This window comes from Maylandia zebra, linkage group LG17, assembly GCF_041146795.1.
Source record: "Maylandia zebra isolate NMK-2024a linkage group LG17, Mzebra_GT3a, whole genome shotgun sequence".
In the NCBI taxonomy this organism is placed as follows: Eukaryota; Metazoa; Chordata; class Actinopteri; order Cichliformes; family Cichlidae; genus Maylandia; species Maylandia zebra.
Genome location: NC_135183.1, coordinates 15,253,976 through 15,281,868, shown reverse-complemented (window position 1 = coordinate 15,281,868; position 27,893 = coordinate 15,253,976). Strand labels below are relative to the sequence as shown.

The 27,893-nt window shown below is 41.5% G+C and overlaps 1 protein-coding gene across 6 annotated transcripts; it reads left to right on the top strand.

Annotated features, from left to right (window-relative positions):
• Positions 1 to 366: 366 nt before the first annotated feature.
• Positions 367 to 27,445, top strand: LOC101482674 (polypyrimidine tract-binding protein 1). 6 transcript variants are annotated; one of them, XM_004569334.5, is made up of 15 exons: positions 381 to 473; positions 4,079 to 4,109; positions 13,675 to 13,735; positions 14,237 to 14,409; positions 14,649 to 14,795; positions 14,887 to 15,015; positions 15,548 to 15,658; positions 15,739 to 15,913; positions 16,435 to 16,512; positions 16,950 to 17,092; positions 18,599 to 18,632; positions 22,093 to 22,185; positions 23,459 to 23,675; positions 23,775 to 23,852; positions 24,291 to 27,445. In XM_004569334.5, the coding sequence occupies exons 1-15, from the start codon at positions 466 to 468 to the stop codon at positions 24,421 to 24,423; spliced, it is 1,611 nt and encodes a 536-aa protein (XP_004569391.1). In that variant the 5' UTR covers positions 381 to 465; the 3' UTR covers positions 24,424 to 27,445. The 6 variants fall into 6 exon arrangements, with proteins under 6 accessions (XP_076731550.1, XP_004569391.1, XP_004569390.1 ...); XM_004569333.5 differs by having other exon boundaries at positions 385 to 473; positions 4,076 to 4,109; XM_076875434.1 differs by lacking the exon at positions 381 to 473 and adding an exon at positions 502 to 614 and having other exon boundaries at positions 4,076 to 4,109.
• The last annotated feature ends 448 nt before the right edge of the window (positions 27,446 to 27,893 follow it).

Below are 27,893 nucleotides of genomic sequence, written 5' to 3'. Positions count from 1 at the left end.
CACAATAAAATTCACTGTCACATACAAGCTAAATCTTCTAAATCCCCCCCCCTCCCCGTTTTCTGGTCAGTATACTCAAAATGTTTTTTAGTGTTTTGTCATTAATGTTGCAGATTCAAAATCAAATATAAAAGTGTTCAGGTGCCCTTTCGGACATATAATCAGTTTGTTTTGTCGGGACAACGCCCACTTTCACAGAGTAAAACGTGTATCCGTTTTTTCCCGTGAATGCGTGTATCTTACTCATAGCAAATCTTCGCTGGAATAGCGCTTCTTTGTTGTTGTATTTTGGGTCCAACCAGCCAATCAACATACGATTTTGCCCATGAACGCCCACCAGTTTTGCGAGCCGTCCAATCAGCGAGTCCTCACGACGGACGCCATCTTGTCCGTTTAAAGCGGCGGTGCTCGGGGTCCCTGTTGGCTGCTGTTGGGACCTGTTGCTCTGTAGTTCCGTGTTGTGCAATGGACGGGTGAGTTATTCCACAGTCTCACGGTGACACTCCGCTTAAATGTCGTTTCTGCTCTTTCATGGAAACCCGGGAGCACCGGGGTTTGTCGGAGGCGCTGTAGCGTGCAGGGAGCGCTCCTGCTGTCGCGGAGTAGTCGCAGAAGTGAGTTTTGTGCTGGGAGCAGGAAGCGAGGCTAGCACAGTTAGCTGTGCTGTTAGCTCACGATGGGCCGTGCTCTGCGGGCACCTACCTCTCTTTTCCAAAGTCCCACATCACGGCCGCACTGAAGCGCGACCCGGTTACCCGCTGAGGCTCTGCTCGGGGACGTTTTGGAAGGTTGTTGGTGATGTGTATAGGATACATGAGCGGTGAGAAGTAACCAGAGCACACAGGTTAGAGGCTCACGCCCATTCTGGTTTATCTTGCCAGGCAGTCGTTCACGTGAAACAGTAACAGTTAAAATTTAAAAAACTAATAAAAGCATAAATTAATAAAGTAGCGTCACTTGTGTCGTGTGTCCCGAAATATGGAGCTGGCCCTCTAATCCTTTAAATGCGGAAACTGTACTTTAAAGTGTGTGTGTGAGCGAGAGAGGACTGCTGTGAAACTCCTAATTGTCATGTTTCATCTGGAATGCATTTTTAAAAGCTGTAACACACTCGTATAAGTCGCCATCAGGAGTGTGCGTGTGTTGTTTTCTGGGGGTGATTTTGTTTTGAGTGTGTGCTCAGGTTTAGATGTAAAGTAGATGGTCTTGCTTTAGTCTGCTGGATTAGGGAAAGGGCCTAAAAGTGGCTGTTTTTCACAGAGTTCAGTTGCAGCGATGGTGAATAGGAGAAAGCAGCTTTGTTGGTGGAGGGAGGGAATGTGAGGCCTGTAAGCCTGCTGCTGTTAAACTGTGTGGACTGACGGGGAAAAATAGCAGCGTTATTAGCGTTGATCACACCGGTAGCTGTGTCCACTCATAATATAATGCGTGTCATTTCAGCTTCAGTCAGGGGGCTGTGGAGCATTCACGGCCCTGATGGAATATTTGTGTTTCGTCAGGACTCATCCCTGCCCCGAGGGCTCCTCTTCCAGCTGCTCCTCATTGAGCACAGTGGTGTGGGCCTCAGCCTGGCCAGCCGGTTTCCTTTGACTTGCATCCGATAAATCAGTTCCACAATTACGTAACTCTCACCTCTGTCTACAGGCAAACATACTCTTTAAGGGGAAAGTGAGGAACTTGAGCATACTGGATGGAAGTTTGTGTGTTTGTGGGGGGGTGAACAACACCAACAAGTCATGTTTGGAGTATAGCCTGCAGTCCATGTTGATAAGTCAAAGCGGCAGCAGAAAGGATGTAGATATAGTACCTGTGTGTGAGAAAGTCAAACTGCTGTTCAGTGGACTTGTGCACTGTGTGCTTATAGTAGTGCTTTTAAATTTATTTATTTATTTTTTTTACACAAAGGAATTTCTTGAATTGGAATATAATTTATCGAGTAATTCGAAAAATTCTCCAAAAAAGTCTTTGCTTCAATTAATGCACGGCTCTGTAGCGCGCCGTTGTTACCATGGAAACAAGAACACGAGCGTTTCACCCCCATCTGCGATTAAAAACAGACCTGCAATGCAAACGCATTTAAGAGCAGCGTGTGAAAATAAAGTCTGAAAACATTAAGCCTCTAGTTTTAAACAGAAACAGACACACACAAGAGGCGGAGCCGTTACCGAGACGGGAGCTCACGATGAGTAAAAGAAAACTTATTTGTAGCATCCAAAACAGCAGCGCTGTTCCTGTAACCACCATTAAAACCTTTACTGGGAAAAAGCTCGCAGGAGCCCTTCATCAAAGCACCCGATTAACAAACTCCATATGTAAAGACTGTTCGTTTTACACTGAGATAAATCTGCAGTATACCTACAGAAGTTGTATTAAAATATGCAGATGAACTATTCATTCAGTCTGATACATGTTTCAATGATACAGCCTGCTGCAGGCTGTTGTTTTACATATAGACATACCGCAGCAGACAGGGGTGAGTCTAAAGGGGGGCAAGGGGTGTACTAGACCATATTTATTTCAAGGCTTTTGTAACATGTTGTAACATTTTTCAGATTAAAAGTGAAATAGTGTAAAATATTTTATTAATTCAGTTACATTAATATTTAAAAATATATAAATAAATTTTCTTCACAAGCCAATAAATGTATTTTCTTTAAAAAATGTATTTTCTTTGCAAAGACCTCCCAGAGCCCTCTAATAGTTTGTTAGCATTGCTTGACTTTCACGGCAATATCCGTGTATTCAAATGCATTGTAGTGCAATGCTGATGTCTCCACACGGATTTGGGATAAATGTCTGTGCGTTTTATTTTGTTTTTTGTTAGGAGCAGCTGTTCTGATAACTGTGACTCTACAGACTGTGTAACAGGAGCCGTCGGGATGCCACCATGTTCCCGACAGACAGGAACTAGAATTGAAGTCAAAGCTTAGTGTTGATGGACAGAAAGACACCAGCACTCCTGTTACCAAAGGAGCATCGTGTGTGTGTGTGTGTGTGTGTGTGTGTGTGTGTGTGTGTGTGTGTGTGTGTGTGTGTGTCTGACTGTGTTCACACCACGGGTCAGTGCACTCTGTCAGTTCTCTACACATCCCGGCTTATCAAAGCCTGGTCATCTGATGATTTGCTGATAAGAGCTGATGGTTTGCTTTGGCAGTAAAAAAAAATTTCTTCATCTGTTCACTGTGAATCCATCACACTTTTTATTGATTTAGTTTTAGTTGAACTTGGTCTAGGATTTCAGTCCTATCCATAGTTGATAAAGCAGCTGTGGAGCACATTCGCATCCTGTATCTCCTGTACTGAGTGACCATATCCCATGTGACTGGCAAGACGCTTCAGCTGCTCAGTGTTCACAGCCGCCTTTACTGGTTGGTTGCTGGAGCTTTGTAATGATTTGGTCTGAATGAGAAATTATGATAGTGAATAAGCAATAAACACAAGTTTCGGGTCTTAAGTGCCTCAAGTGTTCTAATGTCCAACTGCAAAAATTGGTTTCAAAAACAGCAGAACTTCTCAAGCTTTTGGGTTGAGCGGCCACTCCTGTGACCTCTGACCTAAGGAAAAAGGTTGGTGATGGAAAAGAGGGTGCAGGGTTCAGTGAGGTGCAAGTGGCTCTGACTGGCTTCAAAAAGCTGCGTCTCAATAGGCAGCACCTCCACCGTCACCAAACTATTGTAGCAGTCAGAGCAGTTGGAGGCTGCGTGGAGCTAGTATCCATGTGCTGCTTGTGGAAAAGGTCTGCTTCAGACTCTGCTTCATTCTCTTATCACCGTTTGGATCTTGTATGAAAAACACTTGAGGTTGCCGTGAGGTTTTTATGGAAAAGGTGAGGTGCACACTGAGGCAAGCAGGTGCTGAATAGAGATGTCCCATCTGCAGGGCAAACCAACCCACCGAGCTATCGGTCCCTTGCCGATCGCTGCTGCCTGCTCGGCCTCTCTCGGCTTCTGTCCACCTGCTCTCGCACAGTCTTCAACATCATCACCTTTCTTTTTCTTTTTTGATACCTCAGTGAGACTCATTCTGTGTTCGAGTTTTCCCTGGCTGCCTCTAACACGCTGTCTTTTCTTCACAGCAGTGTCCACCACGATATAACAGTTGGCACCAAGGTAGGCACCTCTGCTTCCTCCTCCTCTTCCTTTCTGTCTGGTTTCTTGCTTTGTTTGCTGCTGTGTCATCACTGAGTGTCTGAATAGATGGAGATGCTGCCATCTGGAACAGTGCAGAGCTTTCTCCTTTAATCGTTGTGGAGGTGGCTCCCTTGTCTGTCTTTTGAATGCCCAAAGCCCAGCAGTAATTTGACCTCAGGTACAGTCCAAAACTGGTCTGTGGATAATCAGTTTATTCAACAGCAACATGCACATGCATGCATGCACTCTTAAGCAGCATGCTACTGCTGTTGCACAAATCAGCCACTCAGCAAAGACCCTGTGGATGTTTGTTGTCATTCCTGTGGACTGTTGAAAAGTCCATCACATCAGAACTTTCACTTTGAAAGTAGTCTCCTGCAGTGAGTGCTTTTCAGGTTCTAGATGGGCTGCAGAGTGTTTTTGTAACTCCTAATCAAGTCTTCTCTGAGTCCACTCAGAGATGCTGTTGATTGCTAAAAAGCACTGACTAAACCAGCTGTGCTCAGAACACTCTCACAGCTGGGCAAAGGTCATTTGGTCCAGTTATGTCTAAGAAATGTGTTGATCTGGGAGTGTCTTGAACTTTACAAATCCCCTATTTAACCTATGTACAGTCTGATGGGAAAAATGGACAATGATGAAGTGTCATGTTGAAATGTCCGATATTTCCCTGTATTTCCTAACTGCTAAAAGATCTCGTCAGAGCCGTCCTCCAGCATTAGGGATAAGAACTAGGAATCCGTATTAAAATAGTCCAAGTACCAAATCACTAATACACAAACAGCAGACTGTTTTTCATTCTTAATTTGATGGCAGAGGTGATTCTCACAGGTGATTTTGTGTCCAAATTCTATGCTCTGCTTCTCCGACAATGAGGTCAGACACAGTGCAAGGACTCAAAAAGTCCAGAGTTAAAATCCGTAGGAGTGTGGTGCTGCGGCAGAAATGGTGCTGTGACATACTTGCTGTACTACATTTGAAGTGCAGCCGAACTCACTGACTAAAATGGTGTGAAAGTGTAAATGAGGCAACACGAATGTTGATCTGTAAATTATTGGATGTTGTTTGAAGGGAACAGCATCATCAACATAGCCTTGAAGCTCCAGTGCAAATACCAAACTAAAAGAGTGGTTTTCTTAGATGCATAATTAAAAAAAAAAAGAGTAATGGTTTGAAGCTCTTCCTTCAGTCGTCCTTACCAATGTTTGCACAAATGACAGATTTTCTAGTAGCTAGCTGGCAGACGCCTATATCAAACTCGTACCTGCTGGCTTTCGTGTTAAGATGAAGAGTGTGTGAAAAGTGGCTACAACCACTATTTTGTCCTTACCAGTGTTTGGAGAGGAGTATCAATATAGCCACATGTGATTGTAAGTGGTTCTTATATAGTGCTTTTCTACTTGAGCACTCAAAGCACTTTATACAACATGCCTCAGAAAGAACTTGAGCATAGAAAAAGTGCTTGTATGGCTGACTATGTAATAATTTTCACTATTAATATTGGTGTTAATAAAAAACTCCCCATATTCTTCATAACCCAGCAGTGTCAATAAGTTGCTATAAGATGATTCACAAATTTATTTAATAAGAATTTTCCTTTAGCTTATTAAAACCTAAACCTTGTCTGGGTTTAAAAATAAGTTGGTCTGAAGTGAAGTGCCTCCTTCGGCTTTAGTGATTGGCTAGTACACTATAAGCACAAATATCGTAAACAGTGACTCCCTGGTGTTCAGCAGGTCTGTATTCAGTCATTAAACTGGAATGCTGCTTGATCTCTCTGACTTTTCCGGCATTGAAGCCGCGTGTCAGATTACAACAAGTCCTCAGGTACATGACTGCTGCTTTTCATTCTTCAGGAGCACAATGAATAATAGAACATGATATTATAGCGGCATCAGAGACGTTTATTTGTAAGCAGTAGATGTGAAGTACTCATCCTTATTGTGCATAATAACAGGCAGGTTTTTATTCAGCTGCCTTGAACATGCAAACCTGGAAAATAAGTCAGTGTTGTAAGAAATGCAGATGGGGTGTGGATCTGTGACCGTGACCTGTGGGGGTTTAACATGTACTTATTAAATGGACTGGTTCTTGTATAGCGCTTTTCTATTCCTGAGCACTCAATAGCTTTATACATCTTGCTTCATTCATCGATTCATACAGGTACCACCACCTAATAGAACGCGCTAAAAATGGAGTCGACCCGTGCCGACCCGATCCGAATAGGTACTAATGGAAAAGGCCCCCTTGACAGCATCAGCACATTCCCCTTATCAACACTAATTTCTACATAAACGCATCCTTATTCTTATTCAGGCCATTCAAGGTAGTAATCAAAACTAATCATGGTGCTAATTAAACATTGCATTAATTTTCTATTTTACACATTTTTTAAGGCAGCAGCTGTCTATTATTTTATTGAGTAATCTACTGATTATTCCATCGATTAATCGGGTAAGAAATGCTTATCTTATTAATGAGCAATAATAAATATTCATTATTGAGAATGCATCAAGATGCCATATTAAAGTCAAAATTTTTAAAGAAACGATTTTCTTGAATGTAAAAATATATAAATGATGTCAAGTACAGTCAAATAAAAATAAGACATGAAATGTACACTAAGGCATAAAAATTAACCTTTACTCTGTGTTCTTGGAAGAGTTTCTGACATTAATAGGAGACAGGTTTTTGTGCTGCTGAAAACGGACTTTATGATAGTGTAGATGTTGATCAAAATTAATAATAATAATAATCAGTCGCTCAGTGTTTTACTAGCCAATGTACATTTTTATTGGCTTGTGAAAAAAACATTTTTCTGCATTTTTAAATATTAATGTAAATTAATTAATAAAATATTTTACACTATTTCACTTTTAATCTGAAGAATGTTTCAAAAGCCTTGAAGTAAATATGGTCTAGTACACCCCATGGCCCCCTTTAGACTCACCCCTGTTTGCTGTGGTATGGCTATATGTATAAAAGAATGGCTACTGTTAGTCGTCAGTTGATCTGCATATTTTAATACAGCTTCTGGAGGCATACTGCCGATTTGTCTCTATGTAAAACAAATAGTCCTTATTGGATTTAAATTGGAGTTTGTTGATCGGGTGCTTTGATGAAGGGCTCCTGCGAGCTTTTTCCCAGTAAAGGTTTTAATGGTGGTTACAGGAACAGCGCTGCTGTTTTTGGGTTCCAGAAACACATTTTCTTTCACTCATCTCGATCTCCCGTCTCGGTAACTGCTCCGCCTCTTTACTCTTCTGCATGTGTGTGTTTAAAACTTTAGGCTTAATGTTTTCAGACTTTATTTTCACATGCAGCTGTTAAATACGTTTGTATTGCAGGTCTGCTTTTAATCGCAGATCGGGGTGAAACGCTTGCATTCGTGTTTCCATGGTGACAACAGAGCTACAGAGCAAAGAAATTGTGCCAAATTTTTATTTGTATTTTTTTTAATATTAGAATTACTTAATAAATCATTGCAGCCTTATTATTATTATTATTATTATTGTTAATAATAATAATAATAATAATAATTATTATTATTATTATTATTATTATTATTATTATTATTATTATTATCATCATTTTATAAATTCAGATTCTTTGGACCACTGTTTGCATGGTCCTACCAAAATAAAGTCGCAGCTTGAGTTGAAGCCCGGCAGTTCATGTGATTCTAGTTGTTTTATTAAGGTTTCTGTTACCGAAAAAGTATTGCTCACAGTTGTGAATGTGTGTGACATCTCAGCAGCCAATACTCACATTCCTCAGGTCACTCTTTGGCAGTCACGTTCAGTGTGTTTGTCGATACAAGCTAGAATCTAAGCCAAAATCACGTGAAGGTAACAAATAGCTGCGATCTAAGAGCAGGAGGAGATCTGAGAAGGAGGGATGTTCTTTGATGATTACAGCTCTCCTGTTTCTTTCTGTCTTCAGGCAAGTCATTTAAAACCATTCTGAGCTGGTATTGCATGTATTCCGTTAGAATACGTGCAGCACCTTCATACTGCTGAAATTGCAGCGAAGCAACTTAATCATGGTATTTATTGTCAATCAATCACATTTCTTTAATTTTGATCTGTGTCAAACAATTACCATGTCTCCTTTATTAGGCCATGAGGCATCAAGCTGTAATGTTTAAATGCATCTAGTCAGAGCTCTAATGGCTGCATTCATAGGGATCATTTTGTGCAGAGTTGCATGGTATGTGAAATACCACATTTTATATAAACACTCAGAGCCTGAAGGAGAAAACATGGCAGATGGGTTCAGCTTTCTTAATGAAGAAAGCTGAGAACCACTGTGGTGATACCTTCTATCTCCAAAGCCCTTTTTCCATTAGTGCCTACTTGGATCGACTGGTTTCCCATTACAATCTTGTACCACCGATTGTGCGTGGTCATTGTTATATCAGCATGTCTGAGTTTGATGTCATTATTTTGCAATGCGAATTTTACAACAAAGGTGGATGTCGAGGCGATGATGTACCTGCTGCTTGGCCTGTGACTTTTCATCAGACTGAGGAATACGGCATTGTTTTTTGTGGCCATTTCCCTGAGAAAAATGCAGGTACTATTTTAGTACCCGTTATTATGACCTAATGAAAGACCCTGAAAACCATGGCAGGTCGATCCGAGTAGGTACTAATGGAAAAGGGGCTCAGCTGGAGTGTTAGGTTTTATCAAGCCAGCCACCACAAAGCCAACACTGGCTGTGTTTGTGTTGAACTTCCGCTACGATCAGAGGGGAATACTACATTGGGATCCTTGTTTTGGAATGCTGTAATTCTGGGACGATCAAGATCTTTCCCACATGTGGGAAACTTCCTGACATTTGGCTGATATCTGATTATCTGCATTCTGGGATGTTTGAGCACTCGTCGACTGTGAAGAAGAACACCCTTTAACACGAAGCAACTTCCTTACGAGCGCCTTGGAGAGAGAGTCAACTATTTGTCCTACCTGGTTACAGGCAGGTTCTAGTGCTTCTATGACTTTGTCATCGACTCTCGGTCCACATTCCATCATGGAGAAAAATGTACTTTTCCTAATGACTCACTGTAGAGTAATGTGCTTTACCTGAATTTGAGTGATGGATGAGTGGAAGACCTATTGCTTTAACGTTGTCTTAATGTGTTGTCTTCATCCCCTTTGTCTTTGTTGTCTGCGTTGTCTTTGTCACCTTCTTTCTTCTCTTGTACTTCATCCTCCCCTTAAAGTGTTTTTGGGGTGAGTCAGCCATTGCGTTAATCACTGGCAGGCACATAACTAAGACAAAAACAACTCCCCCTCAGTCTAAATGGATTACAGTTGGGCACATAATGATCATCCAAACTCTGGTCTGTACATTAGTGATGAGCTTTCCCTGAGTTTATTCCATTTGCAGTATGGCTCCAGAGGAAGCAGCAGGTCCTCTGTAATTACATGTGGATAAACAGAGTTGTGGTTTGACTGTAACAGTCTGTCAAAACCAGATGTCTGTGTGGATGCGCACAGCTATGGCTCTTTTGTTTTGCTCCTCAGTTATGGGGCAGGCTGGCAGTTGGCATCTGTCAGACAACAGATGGAGATGGCGATAGAGGGGCTGGATGGGGTGGCACAGGAGACAGAGCAGGGCTCAGGTTTCTGCAGCTTTTTATTATTCATCTGATCACGAAGTTGACAACAAATTTGTGAACATAAAACCTCCTGCTTGGGCTCATGTATGAGGAAAGATTCTGGCAATATCAGAAACATATTTTGGCGGGGCGGTGGTAAATCTGCTCACATATTGACACTGAGCATGAGCAGTGTCAATGTGTGTGTGAATGATAGAAAGTGCTTGTATAAATGGATGTGAATGAGGCAAGTTGTGAAAAGCGCTATATAAGAACCAGTCCATTTAATAAGTACATGTTAAATCCCCACAGGTCATGTTCCACACCCAATCTGCATTTCTTACAACACAGACAAACTTATTTTCCAGGTTTGCATGTTCGAGGCAGCTGAATAAAAACCTGCCTGTTATAAGCAGTCACAAAAATACAGTTTACAAAGCTGTAGGCAACTGAAAAGCTCAGGAGTTCGAGTGCTTCGGATGTTTTGTGATAAAGGTAACTTGTAACTGTGCCAATGTGTTAATTGTAACTACATAAACTTTGTGCAAATTAAAGGTTCTTTAAAGAATTTAAAGTGACGACTTTAGCCTGAAGTTTGGTGCACAGTAGAATATGTAGGACATGCATGGTGGTGTTTTAGTAGTTTTGACTTTTGAAAATCTACTCTCAGTAATAACATTTAATATTGAATTAAGGTCCTGATTTGGAACAACATCTATAGCAGTGCTGTCTTTACCTCTTCTAGTTGAAACACAACTTCAGAGACAGACACACAGCTCGTCCTCACTAACAGCTAGAGTAGTTAACGTTCATAACACTGAACAGGACTTAAGGAGAAAGTTCAGAGGTCAGTAAAGGTCCTGTTTCATTAACACTGAAGTATTAAAGGGTCTTCATACATGTTAACCTGGCTGACACATATGGTAACATTAGCCGTTTACTATTAGCAATTACATGATAGCTACATTGGGGGGGGGGGACCGTGGTTTGATCCCCAGCTCTCTGTCCTGGTCGTTGTGTCCTTGGGCAAGACACTTCACCCACCACCTACTGGTGATGGCCAGAGGGGCCGATGGAGCGATATGGCAGCCTCGCTTCTGTCAGTCTGCCCCAGGGCAGCTGTGGCTACAACTGTAGCTGCCTCCACCGGTGTGTGAATGTGAGAGTGAATGAATAGTGGAAATGTAAAGCACATGGAGTGTCTAGAAAAGCGCTATATAAATTTATTATTATTATTATTATTATTAGCCATCTGTTATCATTAGTACAGTGGCTAGCAGACTGTAGTTGGATAAAAGAATCATTATTGCAGGCTGAACAGGTCACAGATGGAATATTGAGCGTTGTTGGTGGATTAGTGGATTAGATACATTTAGAGGCTGTCAGGCTGCTGACTGTACAGAGCAGTGAGAACTGTGGCTGAACTAATGAGAGAGCTCAGAGTGTGATGAACTCATCCAAGCTAATAAAGAGTGAAATTTGGAGAAGAGGTTTCAGAACTGAGCAGTGTGACCTCACGGTTGTAGCCAACTGTGGGGTCACTTTTAAATAGCTGGCAGTGAGCAGTTAAATCTGTCCCAGTGAGTGCATTTAATAAAAAAAAAAAAAAATATATAGATAGATAGATAGATAGAGGCAGGCTCTATTTTAGCATAACTAATACCACACTCCACAAAGTTGGTACTTACGGATTTTGGAGCTGCAACCAGCTTTCAGTGTTGGTTTTTCTGGCTTAAAGTTCAAGTCAAGGTGACGGTATTTATATAACACGTTTTAAACAACGAAGTTGACCAAAGTGCTGCACATTAAAAAAGTATATAGGAGCTTCTAGCTGTGAGGCAACAGTGCTAACCACTGTGCTGCCCCTGATATAAAATAAGATGAAATCAAACGCATTTCACACGCAGTACTCGAGCTGACTTACCTTTGTTTGAATGATGACTTGTACGCGTTGACTCCACGGACAAGGTACGAAAATATGTCAGACTACGTCAATAGCGGTTGGTCTTCAGGGGTTCCACGGCCGTATTTCATACGGGTCCATGTTTCCAATGCACATTATTTTCTGCAAGTACCGCTGCTTCGCCTCTGGACGCAATCGGTCTCTATACAGTCCATTCTCTTTTGAGCTGCTTTTAAGCATCTTTCTTGTAGTCGTCGTTCCAACACAGTGTGTTTGTTTTGATTCGTAGACCCCGAAAATGGCGCCGCACTCCCACAATGCATTGCGGTGTGACGTCAACTCCAAAGTCCTATTACCGTGAATGGTATGATATGGTCCAGCCCTACCCAGGTGCCAAGCTTTAAAAGTAGGCAATAAAATCTTAAAATCAATACTAAAACGTACAGGAAGTCAGTGAAGGGACGACAGGACCGGGGTAATGTGTTCATGCATTTAAACACCTGTTAAGGGCCGAGCTGCTGCATTTTGGAGTAACTGCAAGTGGTGAAAAGATCACTGTTAATACCAAAGTATAGGGAGTTGCAGTAGTCCAGGCAGCAAGTGATAATGGCATGAAAGCATTGTGTGCTGGAAAGGGCAACGATTGAGCTTAGCATGTCTTTTATTGTGTGTTAGAAAGTGTTTAGGCATAGTTAATGGTGCTGTATGATTGTGTGTGACTGGGTGAATATGACCTACAGCAGAAAGGTGCGTTTACCATTCATCTTGTTTTGCTTTCTAAGACTAAGACATGGCCGCTATAGACTGTTTCTTTATTGACATCTAGTGGCAGCAGCATTACTGTGCCCCTCAATTCTGCTTATTTTCTACAAGTTGTGTAGTTTTCTTCCCTTTTGCCTTTTGCTGTAAATGTTGTACCCACTGTGACCTGGGAAAAAAACAAACAAACAATCAAACTGTTAATCGATGTATCAGTTACACGGCAGGGGGACTAAACGACTTTTGGATCAGACTCTGAGCCTGTCAGCAGAGCTTAATGTCACGGTGTACAGTTGGTGCAAAGGATAAAGAAGTAGCTGTCTGATCACATTGTTTAAACCTAAAACACGAAGTCAGTGGAAGTGCAGTCCAGAACCTGCCCCGGGCTGGATGATGTCAGGTACAGCTCAGGGTTCTGCAGAGGAAAGCAGGTTTTAACAAACCTGGATGTGGACTTCACTGAGACAGCTTGGGTCACATGTTAGCAAATAGTTTTACATCCTGTGTATGTTCGTTTGTATTTAGGCAGTTTTACAAAGGGGAAACAAATATGTCATTACTTTCTATAATATGCTGTAGCCATCTGCCAAATATGATGACTATTATTTTATGATATATTTGTAATATTTTTATGTATTTTTCATTTATTTTATTATTTTTATTGCAACTGTTGTAACAAAAGTATTTTCCACCACCATAATCATCATAAAGGAGATATAAATGAAGCCCTGGTACCAGGACTCTCAGAATTTTATCCCAAAAGTCGGTGCATGGCTGTTTTGCAGAGCAGGTAGACGGAAGAGGAAGTGCATAAATTAAATGCAGCAGCTGGGGTCTGTGTGCTCTTGTGCTAACCAGCTGTTGTCCAGGAAGGCTTGGATTACATCTAAGCGATGCACCACTTAGTTTAACTTGAGATGTATGAAAATCCCAACAGTTGTAAACAGTTTGAATCCTCGAATTTTTTGGTTTGATGGCGAGATGTCTTTATAATTAAAGCCGTTGGACCTCACTTGTGTGGAACTGCAGTTTAATCACAGAACTGTTCTAAAGTTTTGCTAATGAAGAGCAAAAACAGGATCTCATGCAAGCGAGAGCTTTTCACATGTTTGAGAGAGATTCATTCACTGCTCTTCATGAAATCTTCTCTCGTCTGTCCCCGTCAAAAATGCAAAGGCATCACTTCTTGTTTGGTATCCTAATTCTGTCCTGTCATGTATAAATGAGGTGCATACTGACTGAGGAGAAGAGGTCAAACTGAAGTGCTTCTGTTGTTTCAGAGAGGATCTGACGAACTTTGCTCCAGCGTCTCCAACAGCCCTTATATCATGAGCACCACAGGTCAGAACCCACTCTGCACACGCGAAGGTGTTTGTGTCAATGCACAACTTTTAATGGACAATATTAGCTTATTGAGTTTTGAGTTATATGTTTTTCCAGACATGGGATGAAGTAAGGGGTTCATAGTGTAAGATGACTTAAGATTCCTGACTATGAATGACACAAAACTCCTCTAGAGTCCAGGAGTGAAAATATGTATTTAAAATGATCAGAAAAATAATTATTATTCAGATTTTCAGACAGACTATCTGCACTCTGAAAGAACAGATTGAAATATCCATTAATCTCATATAAATACTTTTTTTTTTTTTTTTTTTTTAAATGTAAAAAATATTGGACAGAAATGGTTTCATGCCGGTTTACAGGCGGATGATAAAGACAGAATCAGCAGTGTTAACACAATAAGTTTGAAACACCACAAACTGATGGGAGTGTTCAGCACCAGGACTCCTGTCTCTGCTTTGATTCATTTAATAAAAAACGGTTTCCTCTCCTCTGTAGCCAATGGCAACGACAGCAAAAAGTTCAAAGGTGACATAAGAGGTCCCAGCGTGCCATCCAGGGTCATCCACATCCGTAAGCTTCCCAGCGACATCACAGAGGCGGAGGTGATCAGCCTCGGAGTGCCTTTTGGAGACGTCACCAACCTGCTGATGCTCAAAGCCAAGAACCAGGTACACACTACAGCGTCCTGTGAGAGTGTATTTCTTTTCCATCCACAGTTCACAGGATCCAGATAACATAACTTAGTCTCAAATTGAGATGTGTGTTGTTTTTTTTTTGTTGTTTTTTTTTTAAACATGTACAAAGAGACACTGATCAATACTAAGGCTCTCAGGTCTACAGATCTGTGTGTTGAGGAACTGCATCGTGAGCAGAACTTACATGTTCTGTGTCTCTTGTCTCTTCTTAGGCCTTTTTAGAGATGAACTCAGAGGAAGCAGCTCAGAACCTGGTGGGTTATTACTCCACCATGGTGCCGATCATCAGGCACCATCCAGTCTATGTACAGTTTTCCAACCACAAGGAGCTCAAGACTGACAACTCCCCAAACCAGGAGGTAACACATACTACTGTTAGCGTCTTAACAGCTCCGTCCCTCTGCTAGCACCTTGTTAACCCCCCCCCCCCTTTCCTCTCTTCTCTTTCAGAGGGCTCAGGCGGCTCTTCGGGCTCTGAGTTCATCTCACGTGGACACGGCGGCGGTGGCTCCGAGCACAGTACTGAGGGTGGTGGTGGAGAACCTCATCTATCCCGTTACCCTGGATGCTCTGTGCCAGGTATCTGTAGTGCACCACAGCAGTGTGCGTGCATGTATGTAGATCACTGCTTTGATCAAAGTCATGACAGATGGAGAATAACTGTGAACCGACTGTTCTAAAGTTCATCTATAATAAAACGGCAGTTAAACACGCACCTTTTCTGTGCTTCGCTCTACCTGTTTTACTCCAGCATCAGGTGTTTGCACTAATGACATGCTGTCAATTCCGCTAAGAAGTAGTTAAGTAACAAATTACTTTAGCAGGAAAAGAGAAGATAACCCGAGCAACACTCGGCACAAAACAGAGCAACAACACAAACAAACCAGATGCAGCATAAAATGATGACCTGCAGTACAGGTTGGTTAGCAAGAGGCTTGCAGATGTGCAGCAACTCTTGGCAGGCTAAAACAACATAAATGAGATTTAGCAGTTTGGTGTGCAGACGGTATGGTGATCAGCTGATCTGTGGGGAAGAGCTGAGCGTGATGTTGTCCTGCCTGTTGGATTTGGTTTATTTAGTGACTAAACTAAGCTGCTGTTTGGTCCTCAGATCTTCTCAAAGTTTGGCACCGTGCTGAGGATCATCATCTTCACAAAGAACAATCAGTTCCAGGCTCTGCTGCAGTATCCGGACGGCGCGTCAGCCCAGGCGGCCAAACTGGTGAGCATGATGGTTCCCAGTGCTTTTGTCGCTTCTACTAAATGGTAGAAGTAACGAGTGTTACTGCTGCGCTGTTTCAGTCTCTGGACGGTCAAAACATCTATAATGGCTGCTGTACTCTGAGGATCAGCTTCTCCAAACTCACCAGTCTCAACGTCAAATACAACAACGAGAAGAGCCGAGACTTCACCAGACCAGACCTTCCCACTGGAGACGGCCAGCCCACCATGGAGCATACGGCCATGGCAGCCTTTAGTAAGATCCCACCATACTGATGTAACATCACTACAGCTGTGCTCAGCTGAGGCAGAAGAGGAAAAAAAAAAGTACTACACCAGTGGAACTGAGGGACAGATTTAGTATGGAAGTTGTTCTCTGACACACACAGAGACACTGCAGACATGACATGTGAGTCAAAAGGGCATCAGAATGCTCTCAGTGCTCGTTTCAGTCAGTGAAATGAGCAGAAACTCAAAAGAAGATCAATTACCAAACTGAATCCTGCAATACTACTCTAGATGGCAAGAATAAAAATACTGAGTTGAAATTATCATTCTAGTTGTCTGTAATAACCTAAACTGATTAAAGTCCAGTAAATCAATTCAATTCAGTTTTATTTAGAGATACTGCACGAATGGGGGGAAAAAAGCAGTCCTACATATTTGTTTAATATGTGCATTGAAGGACACATCCTGGTTAAAAATTGTATGATTGATTTGTGGTGGAATCTCACTACTTTGCTGAGTTAAAATCCAGCCGGTGTTTCTTGTCTGCAGCTCCAGGCATCATCTCTGCTGCACCGTACGCTGGAGCCACTCACGCTTTCCCACCAGCCTTCACCCTGCAGCCTGCTGGTGAGTGTCAGTGCTAAGAGAGGATGTCTGTTAGATGACACACACTTTGAAAAGTGATCACCTTGTTTTTTGAGAATGACCTTTGCAGCTGCAGACAGACCCAGCAGCTGAGTTATTGTGATGAAGCCTTTAGAGGGTTTTCAGTTGCTTATCCTTAGGGAGGAGTCTACGCGTTCCTTATCAGTGTGGAAATAATGGTTAGGTTCAGGATCACTGTGCATGGGAAACCTGTTGCATTCCCTCCTTCCTCTGCACCTGAGGAAGTTAGGTCTCATGATTTAATTCAGGGATGCAAATATTTTCCATATCAGTTCATCTGCAATTATCATTTGTTCTCCACATACCAGAAGTGTTGAAGCCTTAGTGTATGACTGTGGGTTGTGTGACGCATCTCTGGCAGCTTGCAGATTTTTGTTTACTTGTCTCAACTCTCCCAGTGTCCTCCCCCTATCCAGGCCTTGCGGTCCCCGCTCTGCCCGGAGCCCTGGCCTCTCTGTCCCTCCCTGGGGCCACCAGATTGGGATTCCATCCAATCCCTGCTGGACACTCTGTCTTGCTGGTCAGCAATCTCAATCCTGAGGTTAGTGATTGTCTCCCTACAGGCTGTTAATTCATGTATCTGATTGTATCTAACCTGCACTGATGTCACCAGTCTTGCTACAGCTTTGGACTAGCCTGCATGTTTTTTTTTGTTTTGTTTTGTTTTTTTAGAGGATTTTGTTTTCTAAAGCTTCAGTTGGTCTGAACATTCAGTATTTTGGACATGGAGTGAGATGTAAAGTGTTTTCAGTGCTCTGTTCCACCTGGATTTTAAAGTTCTTCATGTTTGAATCAGTTAGTGGAAGTGGAGCAGTGAGTGCACAGGAATTAAAAAAGGAAAAAAAGGCAGCTTGGATCACAGCTCAGCTGCAACGTGCACAGCGGTGGTCCTCAGAACCGCCTCTCTCTGACACGGCTTGATGTCATCTGTGGTTTCTTCACCACTGCGGTTTATTTCTAAACGCTACCACATAATCCACAGCTGTGAGCAGCATACAGGCCCACTGTGACCAGTATGACGCTGATGGACTGTTGAGCCACAACATTAAACCTACCTGCCTAGTGCTGTACATGCACCAGTCTGCAGTGTTGGGATACCAGTTGACTAACTCATCAGGATGCTGATGGTGGGTCTGCCTCCCACTCCAGTCCATTTTTGATCAGATTAGGATTAGGATCTTGGTCATGTGGAGCCCACACTCTCTGGTTCATATGCCCAAATAGAAAACATGTGACTATTGTCAAGCAAGTTCTTAACAGTCCAACATCCCCAACAGAGTGTCACTGTTAGGGATGTTCCCAATCTAATGGAAGGGGTTAAGCATTGTCTATACAGACACTCCGTCTTTAAAATCCATTTAAAAGCATTCGTCACATTCTTAAATGTGTGTGTGGCAGCAGTCACGTGCCTGTGTACACACTGCAGTGATCCAGTAGTTATGTCCCTCTGCTGTGACTCAGCCAGCTGTTCATCTCCTACATCAAAGTACTGCAAGGAGGAATCCATGGTACTGAATAGGCCAATCGCTGTCCTGACCTGACATTTAGTGGCATTGCAGGGAGCTGCAGGTCAGATACCCCCTGCGCTTACAGCATAGGAATGTTGTAGATTTGCCACTGCAGCAGAAATCCCCACTAACAGAGCGGTGCACCTCAGTCTGGTTGTTAAATGATGGGAAATCTTTCTGAATTCTCATCATTAAACGGTTTGACTTCATGTTTGTTCGTCTCCTCTGACACTGATGTTTTGCTCACAGATGGGTTTTGCCTTTGATTCGGGAATTTTTTTTCATATTAAACTATGTCATGACCCCTCCCCTACCACACACACACACGCCTGTGCACTCATGTAAAAATGTTGTTCTCATATTGACATTATCTGTATGTGATCCCTCCTCCAAAGGTAATTAACCTTCTGATTGACCCTGCACCTGTCTTTTTTCCCCTTTAATTTGTTGCCATGGAAACACCTCGGACCCTGCACCTGTCCTGCCCTCCCACCTTTACCTGTCCTGTCCCTCCGCTGCCTTCTCTGCTGTCTTTAAAGAGAGTTACGCCCCACTGCCTCTTTATTCTCTTCGGTATGTTATTACTAGCTTCTTATTTTGAATTATCAGTACCACATGGTTGTTCTGATTTAATTTTTATTAAAATTCTGGTTTCTGTTTGGTTTTTTTTCCCCCTCTTTTTCATTATTTTTGGTTTAATGAAAAATGGTGTGTACTGGTCTTGTCAGATTTTGTGTGTTGAATTGAAATTTTCACAATATTTGCAGCTTTTCCTCAGTGGTTTTCTTGCCAAAAAAGGTCATGTTTGTACAGAACCCTTCATTTCTTACCAAGTAGAAACTAAATAGCAGTAGAGGCTTTTAAAGCCTCTTCTAATTTTCAGGAAGTGCATCCTTTGGTCAGATGAGATGAGACTACACACTGCTTGTGTTTGGAAAAAGAACGTATACAACCTGAAGAGCACTGTCCCCACGATGAAACCGTGGGGGGAGTATTATGATGTGGAGACGCTTCAGTGTATCTGGAATTGAAACAAAACATACGTCACTCTCGGTGAAGAGCCAAAGTAAAGTTTTTGACTGGCCTACACAAAGCCCTGACTTTAATCCCATTTAAAAGTTTTGGGGTAAACTGAAGACCAGCGTCGATGCAAATAGACCACCAAATGTGGAAGATCGTGAGACTCTTTGTGGTACAGCACCCTCTTTGTAACTGACTTTACCTGGCAGTAGTCTACAGCTTCTAGCAATAACTCACCAAAGCACTTTATTTCTTTGTATGAAAGGAGCTATACAAGCTATATACATACCAGTCCATTCAAAAAAATGAGTCTTCAGTGTGGCAGCTCAATCCTGGGGATTTGAATCAGGGGTGTGCAGTAGTTTTCTGTTATACATACACTACCAGTCAAAAGTTTGGACACACCTTCTCATTTAATTGTTTTTCTTTATTTCCATACATATTTATTCATGCTTTGCACACTCTTGGGATTCTCTCGATGAGCTTCATGAGGAAGTCACCTAAAATGTTTTTCCAGCAGTCTTGAAGGAGTTCACAGAGATGCCGAGCACTTGATGGCCCTTTTGTCTTCACTCTGCAGTCCATCTCAATTGGGTTTAGGTCAGGTGACTGGTGCAGCACTCCAACACTCTCCTTCTTGGTCAAATAGCCCTTACACAGCCTGGAAGTGTGTTTAAGGTCATTGTCCTGTTGAAAAATAAATGATGGTTCAACTAAACGCAAACTGGATGGGATGGCATGTCACTGCATTGAACTTCAGTTCTTAAAGTAATGATGAACTGTTGTTTCTCTTTACTTAGCCGAATGGTTCTTGCCACAATGAGTTCTAACAGTTGTCAAATAGGGCTGTCAGCTGTGTACCAACCTGACTTCTGCAGAACACAACTGATATTTCCAACCTGATTACCGTAAGAAGGCAAGAAATTCCACAAATGGATCCTGACAAGGCACACTTGTGAAGTGAAAACCATTTCAGGTGACTACATCATGAAGCTTATTGAGAGAAGGCCAAGGGTTTGCAGCACTGTCAACAAAGCAAAGGGCAGCTTCTTTGAGGAATCTAAGACATATTTAGAGTTATTTAGTATTTCTTTGCTACATAATTCCATATATTTGACATCTTCAGTATGTATCTACTATGTAGTGTCGCGAAATCGATCAATGTAGAGCAGTGTCACAAACCACGGAGGCCCCAGAAAAGTGCAATCAAACGTTGAGTTTATTAACAGCCCGGAGAAAACATCAACATATGTCTTCTGACCAAAATACATGTTGTGGACACTTATAAAGCAGTGGGGTACACGCCCCCCCATGGCGTCAATGACAGATTAAAATAGGTTCCAGACATTAGTCACAGTTAATCGTACATTTTTAATAGCTATAAGCAGACATAGAACTTCTCTTTTCTATAACAGCTTCCATACAAGGTAATAAACTTCAAGCCCTCAGGGTCTCTGAGGCTAATTATTGACTCTGATCATCTGTTACCAAGTAGAATAAAATATAGTGAGACACCAAATGAGTTAAGGCCTCAGGCCAGACACATTCCTAGATTATATGTATTATATGTACTGTAAGCATGCATTGCAGTTATCCTTCTATGTTCTAGTTTCCATCAGCATGTATCACCTGGACAGTCACGCCAGTGAAGCTTAAGACCCTTAATGAACTCAACATCAACTCAAAATAAGCACAGATATGCAATGTGTATAAAATACTTCCAACCGTACTTGTAATAAAAGTTAACATAATGGAAGGATCCTCAAATGGACATCTTCAATAAACAACTGTAATGCAGTATCAATACTGTGAGAAATATTATTAGATGAAATAATGCTGTAAAGAATGTTATTAATGCAGGTATAATGATGCAGATTATATGGCAGCAATAAAAGAATTTCTGTATCTCCACAGTAGATAGTAGTTAAAATAAAGAAAATCATTGAATGAGAAGGTGTGTCCAAACTTTTGATGGTTAGTGTATATGTGACTAAGTTGTAGTCTGAATGCTTAAAAAAGCATTGAAATGGATATGAAGCCAATGAAAGACAGAACTGAACGCTGAAAAGAAGTCTGTGGTAATAAGAGTTGGAACATTACTAATGCAGCGCTGCATTACTGCACTATTTATCTGCAGAGAGTAGTTTTACTCTCTGCAGATAAATAATCCTTGTATTTAGCCAGAACACTCTGCAAAGAACTTTTGTCATATTTTTGAGATTTGCAACATTTTTACAGTTTCATAAGAAAATCGCTCAAGAGACAGTCATCAGCTGAGGGCACTCTTCTGTTTTCTAGGACATTTTGGCAGTAATGGGAATTTTCAACACAACAGGAAACACTTTGCGTTAATGTGTCGTGTTGTTCTCGAGTTCAGGGTCCAGCTCTTAGACGAGCGCTGCCTTTCAAACTTTGTGCTCTGAGTACACAGTTATCATTCAGTTGGAGTCAGAAAGTTTGAAAGCAAATATTTGCTTTAATTCTTTAAAAAATGTAATTTTTAGTTTGGGCCTAACACTGTGAGGAGCTGCATTTATTGTGTCTTGTCATTTGATTGTCTGTTTTTAATTTTGCATGCTGGGGTTTCTTACATTTTGCATGTCCTCAGTGCTCAATCAGTGCTTTTGTTTTATTATTTTATTTATTTAGTTTTTGTCCCATAATTCATAGCTCCTACACGTTTTTGTTTGTTTGATTTTGTTTTGTTTTGGGTTTTCCCCTCTGACCCTTAATTTTCCTCACTTGAATTTTCCTGTATTTAACCATTCAGGAATTCCTGCTGAGTTCACGCATTTGTAAGTTCCTTTAGTCATGTTTGCTGCTGCTCCCCTCACTTCTGGGGTTTGTATGCAGCCCTTCAAACACAAAAGCCATATTTGAGCATTGAGACAGAGGGTCAGTCGCCTGGCAGGCTGCAGTCAGTCCAATACACATCTTCCTGTAGGGCTTGGTGGCAGGGAGGGTTGCTTTTCTATTTCCTGTGTGCCAAATAACCCGGTCCTCTTTATTTAAGGTGTCTATGGAGATGTCATGAGAGTGAAGATTCTGTTCAACAAGAAAGAAAACGCTCTGGTTCAGATGTCTGACAGCACACAGGCTCAGCTAGGTAACACTCTGATTTTGAGACACCTGAGAACCACACATGTGCAGAGTATTAAAAGAGTTAGTGCTGCTACATGAGTGTTGCAGAAATGTCTAAAAATGTGTTGTTTCTGCATCTTCTAATTTTAAATGACTGATGAACCCAGATTGTCACAGTGGTCTTTCATCTACCATAAAAACCATTCTTAGTCTGGAGTCTACAAAACTAATACCCTCATACCTCTGCTGGTGCACTGACGGGGAGCACGTCATGGGTTGTTGCTATTTTGTTGACGTTGCTCTCAGCCATTAATTAGGCCCTCTGCTGATTCCCTCAGGTCTTTTTACCTGCCCAATTTTAACATACTAAAGAAGAACTGACTAAGGCTGACAGTCAAATAAACTGGTACTGATACAAGTTGATAATTGTTGTGATCAACTTGTGATCTGTGATCACGACTCTCAACCTCAGCTTGGCAACAAAACACATTCCCAAACTGAAGTGTAAAGTTTATTCAACATCTGAAATGTTGTCGTGAGCATTGGGTTAAGCAAACGTGTTTCATTATAAAGTCAGTTTTTGTATTGTATTGTATCTTTATTTCAGACATACAGGAAAAAAAACGATATATACAAGTACACATACTTGCATTTAAATGTACAAATACAAATATATATGTAAATACACGCACATATGTGCTCAGACAAAACAAAAAAAAGAAAATAAATATAATGAAATAGTCTAAATGACATGAAATTACAATTATTAAGTCTGAAATGAAGTAGGGAGAAGTATAATATACTTATTAGTCCCTACCCCATGTTCAACATTCTATTGAATCCCACTATTCATTGTTACCCCTAATTCCCATCATCACTTACCCCACACAATAAACAAGGAATGAAGGACATGTATTAACATAGCTACAGTGATAGATACAATTTAGTATAGTTACATATACAATGGGTGATCAACTTTATCAGTTTCATATTCTTCCAAAAGCAGTTTTTGAAACATCTTTATGAACTGACTAATGATTGAACATTGCTGTAGGTCCACAGGAAAACTGTTCCACAGTTTTACCCCACAAATGGTAACGCAAAAGGTTTTAACCTTTATCCGTGCTTTATGAGTCTTCAGATTTAATTTTCCCCTCAGTTCATCAGAAATGCTCTTGACTCCAGACTAAAACAAAAGGAAGAGATGAGGAGTGTTCATTGCATTGGAACAGTGTCTCTAAAAGGAGACCAGAAGAACTAGACTCAGGCTGTAAAAGGCTGTGTTTGTATGTGTACAGCCATGAGCCACCTGAATGGCCAGCGGCTGCACGGGAAGCCTCTGCGCATCACTCTGTCCAAACACATGAGCGTTCAGCTTCCTCGCGAAGGGCACGAGGACCAGGGCCTGACCAAAGACTACAGCAACTCCCCCTTGCACCGCTTCAAGAAGCCCGGCTCCAAGAATTATTCCAACATCTTCCCGCCTTCTGCCACCTTACACCTTTCCAACATTCCGTAAGTCCTTCAGCTTACTCCAAACTGAGAGGTGCAGCTGACCCCAAGATGGGGGAAAAAAAACTGCATTCCTCAAATCTACTTTGCTTGTGTTTGTAGCCCCTCTGTGGTTGAAGATGATCTGAAGATGCTGTTTGCCAGCTCAGGAGCCGTGGTCAAAGCCTTCAAATTCTTCCAGTAAGTCGCTCCTTTACTGTCTCAGCTTCTTAAACTCGTGGCTATTGATTCGTGTCATCCATTTAAAAAAAAAAAAAGCCCTGCACACCCTTCGGTCTGTTTGTCTGTCTCGTCGTGTTAATCTGTTTGATTAGCATATGTACAAGTCCTTGTTTTCAGGAACATGTTGTGAAAACACATTGTGCCGGCTGATGTTTGCTCCTATTTATTTCTTAAATGGCCTGTAATTGCTGGCCAGTCAGTAAATGGGTTTGGTTGTGGACTTTGTGCCCCCTTGCAGTAAAAGACCAAAATCTCCTTCAGTCTTTTAGGCTCCTCTTGGAGTGTCCAAGCAGCTTGTTCAGTGTGTGCGGTACTATTCATCCTTCCCCTGAATGTCCTGTTGTTGCTTTGCCTCAAAACAGTCTGAATGGAAGCTCTTGTTCATTTCTCATACAGGAAGGACCATAAAATGGCTCTAATCCAGGTGGGCTCTGTGGAGGAGGCCATCGAGTCCCTCATAGAATTCCACAACCATGATTTGGGAGAGAACCACCACCTGCGAGTCTCCTTCTCCAAATCCTCAATCTGAGCCACCATCTGAATCCTTAGAGTCAGCACGACAGTATCTACCACACTCCAATCATTCCACCACATGTCTGTAGAAAACACAGAGTCTGGATTAATGTTAAATTATTATTATTATTATTATTATTATTATTATTATTATTATTATGCTTCTGCTTTTTTTTTTCTGATTCTTTGCCTTCTGACAGAATTAAGGTCTCTTGAGGAGAAATCTGACTTTATTCTCTCAAATTTTATAAACTAGAGAATAAAGTTGTAGTTCTGACCTGTTCAGGCTTTCTGCAATAAAGCCGGAGTTCTTCGGTTAGTCAGAATTCAGACAGCAATGTACTTTTTTTATCTCGTCTTTGGGCTTTGTTCCCACACCGAGGGATCAAAGTCGACCTTCTTATCCAAAGATGTTACGTTTTTCAGATTCAGACTTTTACTTTGATCTTAAATTAGCCCAAGTTTTACACGTGACCCTGTTCCTTTTTAGCTCTCTTTAAAAGTTCCAGCTCTGCTTGTAAACGATCAATCAGAGGTCAGATGTCCGCTCAGGCCTGCAGGTCCAAGTGTGGCCCCGTAAAGAGAAGCCTGGCTAGACCTTCACATGATCCCTGTGCCTTATTCCTGGAGTGTGAATGACCGTGATTATGTCATGTTTAAGAGAAAGAGGGAAAAAAAAGTGAAAAGGTTTACTGTTAATGAGCTGTATTACAGATATATCTGCGTTTTCTGTCTCTAGTGTTTTGTACCACTGTGTTACTGTAGTGTGAAACAAGAACTGATTGTCTTTTTAGCAGGTTTGTTGGGTCTTTAGTCCTAAATGCATTGTTTTTCTTTTTGATTTCTATATTTCTGTGTTTGCAATCATGTGTTAATCAAATGTTGTAGCAATATTTTAATCATTCCTGATATAACTGTTTTTGTGTTAGGTTTTTTTTTTGTGAGCTCGGCCTTTCACGGCGTGCAGACGAATGTTTTGTCTAGTTGGTGAATCTGGTCAGGTTGTCTTGTGTGTCGCCTTTCTGGATGGTTTTATTTATAAGTTTGTGATCCACTACAGCTGAAACCAAAAATGGCCTTCAGGATGCAAACAAATATGTCTGCCTCAGGTTTCTGGTTTTATGGACTACAGAAAGACTGCAAGCTGTTTTCAGCTTTCTTATTTTCCTGTGAGAATGCGGAACGTTTTTATTCATTTCTTAATCGCAAAACCAGATGTTTGGAGTGCCTTTGACGCAGCACTGAGTTGTAATCAGGCATTAATTTATCTGTATACTGATGTGACAGTTTGGCAGGGAGGAAGCCCACAGTCCTCCGAAACCATAAAATGCTGGTTTGATCTGTTTGTGTCTTAATATGAATATTGTTATTTTGTCATTCCAGCTGCTCAGATGTTCAACTGAACTTCAAAAAGACAAAGATTCTTCACTGACCATGGTTCATTTAAACAGGTTCATTGTGGTGCCTTCAGTAGAGCTGGGAGGGTTTGTGTGTTCACTTTGTCACTAGGTGAGGAGAAAATGGTGATTGTGTCCCTGTTTACTCCCTCCCTACATACCCAGACCAAAGGTCCAGGTGGGCGGGTCATTTCAGAGTCAAACAAATAAACTAGCCGCGTTGCCCCTTCTCCATTAGTACCTACTCGGATTGACTCGCCACAACCCGACTCGGATCGACTGGTTTTCCATTACAATCGAGTATTACCTAATGTGCGTCATCGTTGTTATAGCAACCCCTCCCAAGGCCCTGTGACGTAATTAGTATGCGACACAAACGCTGCAACAAAGGTGGCAGTTGAGGCAACAGTATACCTGCTGGTCAGTCTGTGGCCTTTTGTCAGACTCAGAACCACGACATGTTGGTTTTTTTTTTTGGTTTTTTTTTTTTGTAGCTATGTCACTCGTTGCTGGGTTTCAAAAGTGGCGGTTTAGATTTTTGTGAATGAGACGGTCTCATGACTCATCAAATGAAATGACAGCACTGACCAGCCAGTCGGTGGCATGCAGTCTGAAATAACATTTAGTACCTGTTTGGATCCCTTTGAATCCCTGCCAAGTAGGTACTATTTTAGTACCTGGCATTAGGAGCTATCACCTAATGGAAAACCTGGCAAGTCAATCAAATGGAAAAGGGGCTAAAGGTACATCTTACGAGGTCCCTGCACGTTGTGATTACGGAGTTTGTATGGATGTGCGAGGAATTTGAGACGGTTTCTAAAATTCACAGCTATACGTAACAGGTGGGCACATGTGTCCATCAGGACTCTGAGACATGTCAACGATAACAACCAAACCCTCATGTACTGACACTTTTTACCATCTTCTTTCATTTAACTTTTCAATTGGCTTTAATTCTTACTGCGGAATTAAAATACTCAAGTTCGTATTGTTGGCAAGAGAAGTCTGAGCTCCTAAACACACGTGTTAAAAAAAAAAATCCCAAAAAACCCAACTCAGATATTGAAGACACATGTTCACTGAACACGAGGGTGTTTGTATTGGCGATTGATCAACTTAAACTGTCCATTTTCTTCCACTATCAGACTGTGATGTGCAGTTCAGGGTTGTGATAAACCAGCTCATTGCAGTTCACACAATGTAAAGCTCAAACCTTTCTGATTATGTGAGGTGCAAGTCTGAGCTGAACCTGACTGCGGTTACCACAGTGTCAGGGACCTTCACCTGTCAAACTGATAGACGTGCTGCATGCTGTTCATCACTACATGGAGGCTGGGAGACATATTAGGACACAGTTCCCTTTAATCTATAACTGCAGCCTTTCCATTGGGACAGATCCCACAGGTGACTGGAATGCATCACAAAACCTGGTCAGGTGAGGTGGGAATGGGACCAGTCAGTAACAGGAGGGAGGGGCATTCAGCTGTACATACACGTTTTATACCACAGTTCAGTGTCTAAAAGGCGATTGTCAGTTTTCTATCTGATGAAATCTGTATATTTTGATTAAAGTGTGAAATCGGTTCTGAGCCTTACATTGTTTGTGTCTAAAAGAAAGATTAAATCACTTTTTAATCTAAACCTCTAAGCTTTTGTTATCTGTCATCAGTGCGGTTTATATCAGTCTTTCACAAGTCTTGTGTGCGTAGAGTTGTTTGTTCATGTTAATCACTTTGTTTGATGACATTGATCAGTCATGGCTAACAGCTTTTTAATGAGTGTTTATTGATGATATGACTTCTGATAGAAGTACCTGAAGCTTATACTGCCAACCAGAATTTAGTCTGATCCAAGGTAACTTTTGGCTTTACACTGGGTGCTTCTAACTTTTTACTTAAACAGGCAGGAGGTTACTGGGTTACACTGGATCAGTGCAGGAAAATATAAGAAAATAAGTTGTATTTTACTTATATTCTATGAGATGGACTAATTTAGGGAAATTACTGCAATGTCGCCATTAATAATACATTTGAATTCATATACAAAGATTCAGCCAGTTCACATCAGTAAAAACAACCATTATGCCAAG

Coding starts and splice junctions, on each gene's coding strand:
- LOC101482674 (XM_076875432.1), top strand. CDS start 513: ATGTCGTTTCTGCTCTTTCATGGAAACCCGGGAGCACCGGGGTTTGTC. Junction 615..13,674: donor GTCGCGGAGTAGTCGCAGAA/GTGAGTTTTGTG, acceptor CTGTTGTTTCAG/AGAGGATCTGACGAACTTTG. Junction 15,914..16,434: donor TACGGCCATGGCAGCCTTTA/GTAAGATCCCAC, acceptor TCTTGTCTGCAG/CTCCAGGCATCATCTCTGCT.